The following is a 12,326-nucleotide window of genomic DNA, read 5'->3' as shown; positions in this document are numbered from 1 at the left end:
AATTCAAAGCGTTCGATCATTGGAATGCTAGTTGATGTCGAGTTTCTTTGAGTATGCTCAACACTTTTTCTGGTTGCATATTAAATTCCTAGGAATTATCCAGATTATTTCATCAGTCATTGTCTCGTTGATACTCGTGTCCTGGACGCTGTTTCCCACGGATGATCTATCCCTGGTTGGTACGGTACTGATATAGTTCTGCGTAGCGTTGCGTAATTGCGTAGCTGGATATCTTACGGCGAATCTAAGAGCGCTCGAATGCGACAGCCGGGATCTCTCTGTTCCGTTTCTTCCTTAGATTTCATTTAGATTGCTACCGTACCACGTGTGATGGCTAATGGACTGCCAGGAATGGGATTTAACGAGTCCCTATAAGATTCCTCGGCGTTCACGTTTGATAGTCAATTTTTCGCGAGACCTCTTCGCAATCCCAAGGAGACTGTGGCTTATGGGCTATTTTATTCCAGACGATGATGCTTGTCGGAGGATACTCCTGGAGCACGAGAGAGAACGCGAGGGTAAGCTTCGCGATATCGCAGCATCCTTAACGCAGCCAAGAGCACGTAGAAGCAAGCCCAGAACCTCGGAACCAACCAGAGACGTCGTGGATGCCGCTAATGCAGCTCACCAAGACAAATTGGTTAGTCATTAATCAATTAGCGCAATGACTTTAAAATATTACTCGTGCACTATCCTGTTCTTTTTTTATTTAGATAAGGGGCGATCCTGATGGTTGCGGCCTGGACATATCTGGCACTAGATACTCACCCACGTCTGAATTAAGGGTTGATCTACCTGCCGAGGATCTATTAAACATCAAGAAAGGCTGGCTCATGAAGCAAGGGCTTAACAAGGTAAAATTATCGTCATATACTTGTCTCGGTGTGCGAGACAATTACGAGAGAGAATAATAATAATAACGATAATAATGATATTGTTGCAGGAATGGAACAAGCATTGGTTCGTTTTGCGTGGTTGTGGTCTGATGTACTACAGAGATCCCAGCGCAGAAGACAAGGGCATTATGGACGGCGTAATAGATCTAAACACAGTAACAGCAATAACTCCAGTACAAGTAGCGAGAAATTACGGTTTTCAGACAGTGGTACGTCCCATTAACTACTTTTTAATTTTCCTCAAACACAATATAAAATAAGTAACGTGCGCGAAAAATAAGCTGGCCGTAAAGTTTGCTCTCAAGCGCCATCCAATTTATTATCCCGTCACCTTGTGCAAACTCGGTGAGTGTCGCGTACGCGAAAAATTATAATTTTTATTTCCATGATCCTTTCTTATCGCATCAAGCAACGTAAATTGATACGGAAACATGTTCGTGATGAGTGTGTACGGTCGCGATATAATAATGACTTGTACAGGGGCTTTGCACTTCAATTGGATCCACTGGATTAACTTGCGTGGACAGAGCCGGTGGACAGTAGCTGGCACTACTAGGAAATTTTGCTGGTAACGTGACTGAACGGTGACGATGATGTCCCCATGAGTGAAAAAGTCGGCTAATTCAATTTCATGGGACACTGCCTCGCGCATTGCAGTGTCTTTCTGTCTGTTGGTAAAGGCGCATAAGCATAGTCGACACTCGCAGACGCTCTTAGACGGAATTAATGTTTGTTCGAGACAAATAGTCGTATGACGTGGATGCTTGTTTATCGTGATTTTAATACCCGTCTCGCGTCGACGTGAACTTGTCTATTTTAGACCTGGGACGATCGCGGTACCACAGTTCTATCCGCGGTCACGGCCGGAATCAGATCCAGCTGGATGTCGGCCATAAGGAGATCCGCGAATCTGCCAGATCCGGAGAACAGTGTGGACGGACATGTAGTGTGTCAGGAAACGCAGCCAGAAGCTAATCCTCAGTCACCTACTACGTGAGTAATTAGTCTAGTTAGTTTGTGTTAAGACTGCTTATTATAGCTTGTTCGTTTCTTTGATGACAGTCCTTTGATATTAGGTCCATTACCGATAGAGAGAGGGACTCTATTGTACCTTCTACTCCTCTTACGCCAAGGTCTGTTCTCTTCTCATCCGATGAGGAGTACAGAACGGCTTCTGAGGGTGGACGTAGGGAATCCGGTGACTGGTCAGAAATGCCGGTATCTCCACCTCTAACTAGAAATGAAGATTGGTCTATGCCGCTCAAGGGATCCAATTGGTCAGACATGACTAATCATGAGTGGTCCGAATTGCCTCCATCGCCGCCTTTAACGAGGACTGCCTTGTCCAGGGTGAAGGCCAGGTCGAGGTCAAGTTCCAGGTCTAGAGGTTATAAGCGTAGTCGTAGCTCGCCACCGAGCTCCAGACGTAGTACTCTGGATAGCGTGAGATCTGAAGATCTCATGATGGCGTGCTGTGAGCTGGGCGAGGACGAAGAGCAAAATAATGGTCATCTACAAGACCCCAGCGAGAATCCTCTGATAGTGGAATTATTGGAGAGCCAGGTGGCTATGCTTAGGGATCAGTTCAATGATCAGAATCCATCGCACCCAGCCGCTCTCCTAGTCATTATCGAGCGTCAGGAGAACGAGATAGAAAATCTGAAGTCTCAATTGAATTCTGCTCGTACGGATATCGCTAATGCTGAAAAGGAACTTTCTAGACTCAGACAACAGAAGGCTGAAGCCTCTATCCGGGAAAAGCAGGTCGAGGAACTTCTCAGTACCATTCAAAGAACGGAACAGCAAAGAAACAAGGATCTCGAGGACTTGGAGAAACTCAAGAAACTTTACAACAGGGACAAGGAGGTTCTTGAGTGCAAGCTACTCGAAACAGAAGCTATCCTCAGGGAGACTACTGAACGCTGTGAAATGCTGACCAACGAGCTTTCGTCAAGTCACAGAACTGTCGAGCATCTGCAGACCGAGATGACTGCCTTGAGTGATCGTCTCTCCCAGGGTTAGTACGGAATGATCTACTTGGAATTTGTCATTGTCCACCACGGCGGTATCTGATCATAACTTGGTTTTTGCTTACAGGAATCGAAGAGAACGAAAGACTCTATACGAGAGTAAGAGAACTGGAAGCGAAGACCGGTCTCTCTGCTTCCAGGGAACGAGGCAGGAGTTTCGATTCGCTTAGCGATCTGACCAACATTGACCTGGACCTGGATTTAAATGAACTGGATAAAGAGAGGTAGGACACTTTAGTTATATCAAGAAATTCTGACCCAGATCTCCATTATACGTGACGTATGATTATTTTCTTTATCTGTAGAATCATGGAGGAGTACGACGAGTTGCGTGGTCGTTTCGAAAAGGCTATCTTGGAGATCAGAGCGATGCGTAGAGAATTACGCGAAGCACACGCTACACAAGATGCACTGGAACTGGAAATTTTTGCACATAAACAGGATGCTGTTAGAGTAAACGAGACGAACCAGGCTCAAGTTCAACTGATGGCCGCTAGGATTCAGGATTTGACCAATAAGTTGGCTGCAAGTGAGAAACAAGTTCGGGCGCTGAAGCAAAAATTGACAAAGGCTGAAACGAGGGACAAGAGAAGATCATTGTCTTTGAAGGGTAGAGAGTCTTTCCAAATTTCCCAGGAAATGGAGGACAAGCTCATGGACCTAGAGAATAAAATCTGCGCCATAGAACGTGGCAAGAGTATAAGTGCGCCAGCTTCAGCCGGAAGCAGCTCCAAAGAATCAAGTCCAAATCCTAAGAAAGAAAGGAAGCGTGAGAATAAAAGCTTAGATCGAGCGAGACTGCGTAGAAAATCCCTAGATAGCGCTACGAGTTCGGAACCTATGAAAGTTCTGATTCGTCTCAGTACTCTGGAGACAAAAGTGGCTAATGTTGCAGATAATATGGCCAGCGACGTAGAGAAGGATTCCAGCGAATGCAGTGAAGTCAGTGGAACCTCCAGCGAAGTCTCCCTCGAGGTGCTGTCCAGGTTGAAGAAATTGGAGAGGGTCGTTTCTAAATCCAAACGTAGACTGGAGAAATGTCTCGGTTCAACGCAGGCTGAGGAGAAGGCTGAAAAATGCCTTCGCGAAGTGAACGACATTCTAGATTCTTGTGTAGAGTGCAAGAAGAATCAGTCCAGTAGTAACCAACTCACGGAATCCGTGGGTCTGGTGGTGTCTAAACTAGAGACTATACTTAGGGAAAAGATAAGCGAGCTGACGAAACGACGCCAGGTACTTGCGCAAACAGGTCGCCTGGACGACAAAGAAAAGCTGAAGTTAATTGCCGAGAGGGTAGCATTCGAGTCGGTGATACTCAGGCAGATAAAGTGCGCGATGGGCAGGACGTTCGACAGGAGTGCTGTTCTGAGTGAATTGGTCGAAACTAGTCATCTTATTTCAAACTTAAAATGTAAGGTCCGTGGAACTAAGCCGAAAATGTACCAAAACACGAGTTACGTACAGTATCTCACTAGAGTGTTAGCGAATAAGTTAGTACTTATAGGAGGCACCCTGACAAATGAGGTGTCCAAGGACGTCTCTGCCGCGAAGAGCGAGAGTCTAAATTACCTGGTGCAAAAGCAAAAGGAGGTTAACGATATTGTACAGAGGTATAAGGAGACTAAGTTAGGACAGCTAGCTGAGGTCTTGGCCGCCGAAACCCTTGATCTATCCGAGCAGGAGGATCTTGGAAAACAGATTGTACCATCTGGTACGAAACTCCTAGAGGATAAGAGGATCCGTGAAGCGTGGGCTTTAGCTCAGGAAACCGTCAGCAAGGAATTGGTGCAATCTGAGGTATCTCATATAATAATGAGATGTGGCCAAGTTTACGAGCAGAATATTGCATCGGTATCCGACGCCTGTCTCAACTTTGAAGCATCAGAGCACATAGGAATGGAATCCTGGGCGGATGAAGCTCAGGCGAAGCTGCGACAGGAAATGGAATTCTCTGTTCGCGAGCTGACGGTCGTGTACGAGGAATGTTTACGCAGAGCTAAAATGAATAAACCTATCTCTGATACCAAATACGAATCCAGACAACTACTCATGGAGTACGCTGATATAATTGCACAAAAGGCTTTGATAGATTCCAGAATATCTCTTCTTTGTGACAGCACGGGATCAACTTCCTGTTTCTCCGGGGAGACCTTCGTGTCCAGTTTAATTCGTAACGACGACATCCTTACACAGTTAGTAGGGGATGAGTTTGAAAACGACCCTGTTCTGGATGCTGAGTACATCTATCTATACCAACAATTCTCCAAGGACTGCGAAGACAGGATATCCGGTAAGCACAGATCCAAGGAGCAGCTAAAGAACGTCAGTCAGTCTCTTTCCTACCTCGAAGAAGATCTAGTTAATCTCAGCAAGACCCTGAAAGACAAGATCGACGGGACTATGAGTTGGCCTAAATCCGTCATCACCATCACAGACTGGTCCAGCGTATGCGAAAAGTGTTCAGAACTTCGTGAGCAGATAAAACGTCTCGACGATTACGTAAGGAGTCTCACGTGCAATCAGTGTAACCAACTGCAGGAGACAATTCAGCGACTAACGGCTGAGCATAACGAAGAGCTGGAAAATCTGAGACGAAACCAGGAACGTGATATTATGGATATTAAAGGTGAACTCGACAACCAGAGACACTCCCTTACATCTCAATATGAACAGGAGGCAGCCACCTTGCGAGAACGAGCCAGGAAACTGGAACACAGACTGAACGCAATGGATTCCGAGCATTCGGCTCACGTAAATGAACTACGTGCCGCATATCAGCGTTCCATCAGCGCAGAGCTGGACACTGATGTTGAGACCAGGAAGCGCTACAAGGAGGAGATCAAACAACTAAGAGTTCTATGCGAGAAGGGTCTGCTGGCAATGGAAAACTCTCACAGGCGTATAATATCTGAGATGGAGGAGAAGCATCGGCAAGAATTGGAAAATCTGAGAATTGAAAAGGAGCAAGCGCTGTCGGAGGAAACGCAGGCGACTCTGGCCGCATTGGACGCTATGAGGAAGGCTCATGAGCACGAGGTGCAAAAGGAAATCGCAAAATTTAAACAAGAATTCATCAAACAGATGCAGGCACGAGAGGACATTGGAGCCTTGCATAAGGAGCACGAGTATGTTTGGTAATCAAGCAACTGCTAAAAAGACTCCTCGGTAATTAATAATCAAATAATGACATTGGCGTTATTTCAGGGAGGAGATGGAGGAGATCAAACAAGAGATCTTATCCCTATCTGCCAAGTATTCCTCCAAGTGCGTGGAGTCAGCAGCACTCGAGGAGAAGGTGGGCTCGTTGACAAAGCAAGTAGCGCAGGCCCAACAGCATATTATGCAACTGGATGCCAGGAACAAACAGCTCAGGGCGCACCTGGTGCTCGAAACAAACGACAGTGGTATGAACGACACGATACAGCTTTTACGTGGCAGAGATAATGAGATTGTGGAACAGAGAGAGGAAATTCATCGCCTACAACAGCAGCTCAAGGTGATTATTAGACATTTTCATCAATCAATAATTACAAGGTAGATGTGATTAATGCACACACATACGCACACACTAAAAACATGTAATTAAATTATTAACTAAATCGCAATTGCATATTATGATGATTCTTGGGCTTATGAAGTTACATGTGTCATCAATCAGGCCTACTAACAAAATTACGTACACAAAAGCCATACCCGACCTCAGTCCTGATAACAGCGATTCGGAAGTGACGTCAAGGTAATTCCGATTTTTCAACTCCATTGTAAATATGTATGGCAATCATGGAGGTTCTCTATGTCATAGATGACAGATAAACCAGAAATACCATAACATGCGATTGCAAGAAAAATGTGGCAAGGAGCATATTAACGTGGTATATAATATATAAAAAATAATCTTAATATTAATAAGAAATCATCAGTCGCACTGATGGTCATTTCAATATTTCACTAACAGCATGGGGACGGCCTACGTGACTCGTCCGGTGTGCCGAAAAATTCACCGTCGCTAAGCTACTCGCCAGCATACTCACCACAGCGAATTGGCAGTAGTCACGAGCAAGTATCACGCGCAGGCGAAGATTCGAAATTAGTTTCTATCAATTCTGCTGCTACTACCACTACTGCTACTACTATTACTACTACTACTACTACTACTACTACTACTACTACTACTACTACTACTAGTACTGCTACCACTGCTGGCGCTGCTGTTACTGTAGCTCCTACTACCAGTAGTAGTCCCAAAGGCACCCCGGTATCGAAATTCTTCTGCACTCAGAAAAAATCATTAACCGTGGACAAGACGAACCCGTCGTTTGCCTACAAACTTGAACGAATCAAGTCTATATCGTTGCCCTACTCGAACAATCTGGTTAAAAACTGTCCGGGATCTAGCGGTGGCGTCACAGGTCTTAATAGAAAGAAAGAATCAAGTGAATTAGGGCAAAAGAACCAGGAGCGCAATGGCCTTGCATCTCCACTTTGGGACAGCTTAAGACCAAGGAGTGGTCTGCCTCATCAGTATCAAGGTACAGAAGAGAGGTGAATTAAAAATGATGAAAATCATTAAACGATTGACTGACTGCTGGTGGTGGTGGTGGACTGCATCGTTATACTGCCGTGGCCTCGTGAATATTAGCTTTTATGATCTTGGGCTGAGGTGTTTGACGTTGGAGAGATTTAACACGTTCAGTGCCACGCGAATTTAAAAGGAAATTCCCGTCAGGCCTCACGCGCTGCTTAGAGGTGCTGAGTGTCAGTCACCGGTGACTGACGCGGTCTGAACGGAAAGTTCAATGTCAGTCACCGATGACTGACGTGGCACTCAACGTGTTAAAAGAATAAATGTAAAAACATAAGGGACTAAGAATGTGTCCTGGTAGCGGTAGGTTTTGTACGCTTCAGAAAGGAGAGGGAAATCATGTTGCTTGAGATCGTTAAATTTTTGTATGCATTATAGACTTTTTATAAATGCTTCTTTCACTCTGGAATTATTGATTTTCGAACAACATAATATCTCTGACGTAGCTTCGTTGTGAAGAATGTTCTGCGGGTGCTTTTTGTGTGTTGTGGCAGCGTTACGATGATCGGCTATGAGTTATTATGAATTATCTGTATGTTGAATGTTCACTGGATGATATAAGTATTTCATACAATCGTTTATATGCTCTATTGGTGTCTGAAGCAAGTATAATTTATATTAAGATATGTAATTATTGGCAGAAGTGTTTCAATTAATGCGTTATCACTAATCATTGCGTATATCATATATGTGAGATCTAAGCGACGAGAGTAATCAAAATAACCTAACCTAACTAACATACAAAACAATTATCATACTCTGTATGTCAGAATAGTGCTATAGAACTTAACATGAATCACTCATCATTAGGTAACAAAATTGTCAATGGACGCTCATTATAATACAAAGTAAAGTGATCCTGCTACAATTGCATTACAACAACAACAAAAAGTAGTTTATCCTTGATAACGATTAACAACCTTTCATAGCATCTTAACACTTCCAAGTGAGACCAGTGATTATTAACTCCTAGATTGCCGCACGTCGTCTTTAGTTTTTCCAGTCTTTGACATGTTAATTGATATATAGTTTATTTGAATAAGTAAACCTTTCAATGCTTATATGTAGACGTCCGGCGATCTAGAGGTTAATTCTTCTAAAATACTTATAAGATTGACCTGCCAATTAAAATAGTAATCATCCTCAATAAAAATGACAGATCGTGAAACAATGTGCTGTGAAAACTTAGAAAACAAATGAAAATTGAATAATTTAACTACTACGTTTTCCAGCACATTAATCTCTGTCGTTTAACTATATTATGTAAGTCGACGCCTAAACACGTGGAGTATCACAATCTCTATTTAGTAACACTGCGAGCCTTTAAAGTAATTAGATAAATTTAACTAAAAAAAGGTGGCACAACAGCGATGCGAGTCTGCAGCAATGGCGTCAGGGGGCAGGAGAACAAACAAAGTGAAAAACAGCAACAGCCGGAGGCATACGCCATCCGTGCCAACACTCGTCACACATCCAGCCTCATCTCGGAACCCCCAGCTCTCTACGTTGCAGGTCCGTGTCACGAAAAATGTAGTTTAGCAACGATTGCATTATCGAAACAAGTCCCATTATATTTACCATACACTTTGTTCTTGTACAAAAGAAGCTCTCAAGAAGAAGAATAAGTGTCAGAGGGTCAAGCTGTCATTTTAATACTTTTCCTGTTTTGTTTCAGAGCTGATGAGGTCTCCTGCAGTGAGGTGGTCCAACAGAGGTTGCAGAAGTTTACCTACGACACCAACGCCGACCTATCATCACCCACTCCACCCCCCACTCCCCGCGGTGGGCATGGTCGCTGAGAGGAAAAAGCGTTTTGAGCTTTAAGCGTTGCTGATCTTTCTCTTCCCTTTGTCTACTTTGTCAAAATTTAATTCTTACTCCCCCCCACTCCTTTGTCATAATATTTTCTATAGATTTTGACGTCATGTATCCTCGAACGCTGTTCAGGCATTTACGAATCTAGAATACGTTAGGTTCTGCGAAATCTATTATGGACTTAAAAAGAATGGTGCTGAACACAAATTTTTGATAGACTTTTTAAGACGATGATTGATCGTCAGAGACAGCTCTGAATTATTGTTTGAAAAGAAGACACGTATCTATTATGTCACTATAGTTCATGTCTAGTAGATGTCTACTTGTCACTACTCCGTTTTAATTGTTCCGTTAATTATTATAACCGTAATTGTATTGAGCATGTTTATGAGGTAAACATGATTCAATAGCTGAGTACGTAAATACGGAAATAGACGGTAAATCGTACACGTGTCTCTTTTGCACTCTGTTCTCTTCCCTTCTATTTATCTCTGCCGTACGGAAGACTTCTTTTTCTGGGATATATCTTTCCTTGAAACTTGTCTATTTTTTTCTAGTACATTTCTCTTTTTTAACGAACACGAGTTCACGTTTGATAATCGTTTGATACGCGGTTTACCAACTTTGATACGTAAGCATTTTACAAAACGTTCATTATTCCCTACACGGTTATGGAATTATGCATCTAGGGCATTATTTGTTATGCAAGTGTTTAATCTCGGACTACTGTGGACTATCTGACTTTATGTGGTGACTATTATTTTTGGCCATCATTGTGAAAAAACTTTTGATATCTTTTTTTTCCTCACTGGAGTCACATACGTATCCATAAGAGAGAAAACACTAAAATACCACGAGTCATGTATACAACTATGATTTCGCAGTAACCAATTACTATGTATGTTTTTTTTAGCAGTAATTGTATACGTCTATATTGAAAGAGAAATACCTTATCGTATTGTCTTATACAGCCGTAATCATTGAGTGTGTTTATATAGGAAAGTAAAGTTCGAAATGTATATTTATAGAGCGGTGGTAGCGCGCGGAACAATAAAAATGGCTAGGAGTAATGGACAGGACACAGAAAAGATTCATTATATCTGTCGAATGTCTTGGGAAAAGCTTAAGTGAAATGCGAAAAGTTTCGAGAAATAATTTTTGTTTGTTTGTTATGCGGAGAACAATTGTTTACGCTTGTTTTTCATTATGGGTTTGGGAGGGTGAGGCACTCTTGTTGTGTATAGATTATGCACATATCATGGCGTTATCGTTTAACAGTCTTTTATCACCAGTCCATCAGTTCATTCTGTAAATTACCCCCTGATTGCGATCATTTAATGTTAATACTGTATAGTTTAATGATGTTTTTGCCCCCCAGCACGCCTCCGAAGTATAAATAGGACGAGATTAAACCCCTCCCGTATCGATTGGATTGTTCATATATACATATATAAATATATATATATCTATATATATTAATATTGTATTTTACATTATATTATTATTAGGATATGTTGCTACGACGATATTAATATTTCATTATCTATTACGTAGAGTAATTGCTCAGGATTGTTTAACATTTATAATATATTACGATTATGATATTGTATGTGTATTATAATTTATAACACGTTTGAAATAAAAATCAGTAACCAATCGTCTCCCGCTTTTTATTTTGCTTGTATTTTCTAATTGAAAACAAATTTTAATTCCCAGAGTGAAAATTCATTATCGCCAATAGTAAATAGTTTTTAATATTCGGAACAACTGTCGACATTATACATTGTAAACTCAGCTGCATCAACTTTAGGAAATTTAAAAATGAAATATGATCCGGATTTTCTTTAAAAATGTTTCGTAGCTGCAGTTTGACCTCAATTTACATTATATATTTAATAGAGTTTTGAAACCAGATAAGTATATGATACAAAAATTATGTGAAATAGAAAATATAGTTCGAGACCAAATTCGCATTACAAGTCATAAGGTATAGAAACTTATCACGATACGGACGATCTGCAAAAACACTGAAAATGATCAATTGTTTTCCTGCACCTTTTTTCCTATTCACCGCCGCAAGTGTGCGCGCAACAATTGATATCTGTAAAAAGTTCGTCATTATCTGGAACTGCAGCCGAAAGATATATCGATTCGGTTACGGTGTTCACAATGGTTAAAGCTTGAATTTCGGTTTTAGATTTCGGTTTTGGGTTTTTCATTCATCAATTTTCGGTTACGGTTTTTAGTTTCGGTTTTCAAATTTAATATATTTCGGTTACGGTTTCAAAGAGAGATAGCTTTTAGTAACGATTTTTTATTGTCTGTTTCTCCTTTTTTGTTTTCATTTTTCGGTTTTCAGGTTGGGTGTGTTTCTGCCAGAGACGAGTAGGAAGATTATCAGTGCGCCGATTTTCTTGAAACCAATTTTATTTTAGGATTGACATATCACCTGAGCGAAGAGCCGTCAAACCGTACCAACGTTTTTGAGTGGTCGAATATGTATTGTGACGTGATTTTTCAAATCACGGTCCCAAGGCGGCTCCGGTTACCGATACAGATAACGTTCTCGATTTCTGGTTCCCTTCGGGTCGCCACCCGGCTCAGAAGCTACGCTCTCGGGTTGATTCGTATAGTTATGTCAAGGCTCTCGTAAGATTTCGTTATTGTTTATTTGAGGTCGAGGTGCTTGAATCTGCCGTGGGGATATAGTCTCGACGTACCGAGTTGCCCGGCAGAGGAGAGTACCCGACGGAGACGTCTCCACGGACCGGCAGAAGCCCGGGTGAGATACCGGCGCCCCGCTGGAGATGGGCAAAGGGCTGTAGTGCGGGAGCAGGAAGTTTTGATACGGTTAAGGGCAGGAGAGGAACCTCCTGCCCGAGTTAAGGATGTGGTGCCCAGCTGTCGCCCGATGCCCTGGGGAAGCGGCCGTGGAGGATCTCCAGAAGTTACGTACCGATTCGTTAAGGAAGGCTCTCGACCAATCAGAATGATTAGTTCTCG

At 42.4% G+C, this 12,326-nt stretch overlaps 1 protein-coding gene across 8 annotated transcripts in view; it reads left to right on the top strand.

The window, feature by feature from the left end:
* Positions 1-10,981, top strand: part of LOC107267318 (protein outspread) — an 88,487-nt gene extending 77,506 nt beyond the window's left edge. For 2 of the 8 annotated variants that reach the window (XM_015738855.2, XM_025084981.1), the window contains 11 exons: positions 468-640; positions 714-854; positions 944-1,105; positions 1,717-1,889; positions 1,973-2,913; positions 2,994-3,150; positions 3,232-6,060; positions 6,131-6,422; positions 6,882-7,455; positions 8,865-9,020; positions 9,184-10,981. In XM_015738855.2, coding sequence (XP_015594341.1) covers positions 468-640; positions 714-854; positions 944-1,105; positions 1,717-1,889; positions 1,973-2,913; positions 2,994-3,150; positions 3,232-6,060; positions 6,131-6,422; positions 6,882-7,455; positions 8,865-9,020; positions 9,184-9,332 — 5,747 coding nt within the window. In that variant the 3' untranslated portion in view covers positions 9,333-10,981. Of the gene's footprint in view, positions 1-467; positions 641-713; positions 855-943; positions 1,106-1,716; positions 1,890-1,972; positions 2,914-2,993; positions 3,151-3,231; positions 6,061-6,130; positions 6,423-6,564; positions 6,663-6,728; positions 6,769-6,846; positions 7,469-8,864; positions 9,021-9,183 lie in introns of those variants that run through there. The other 6 variants (XR_003059627.1, XM_015738864.2, XM_015738884.2 and 3 more) reach the window with 6 other exon arrangements.
* The last annotated feature ends 1,345 nt before the right edge of the window (positions 10,982-12,326 follow it).

This window comes from Cephus cinctus, unplaced genomic scaffold, assembly GCF_000341935.2.
Source record: "Cephus cinctus unplaced genomic scaffold, Ccin1 Ccin1_scaffold0029, whole genome shotgun sequence".
NCBI lineage: Eukaryota > Metazoa > Arthropoda > Insecta > Hymenoptera > Cephidae > Cephus > Cephus cinctus.
This window is presented reverse-complemented; position numbering and strand designations above follow the sequence as displayed.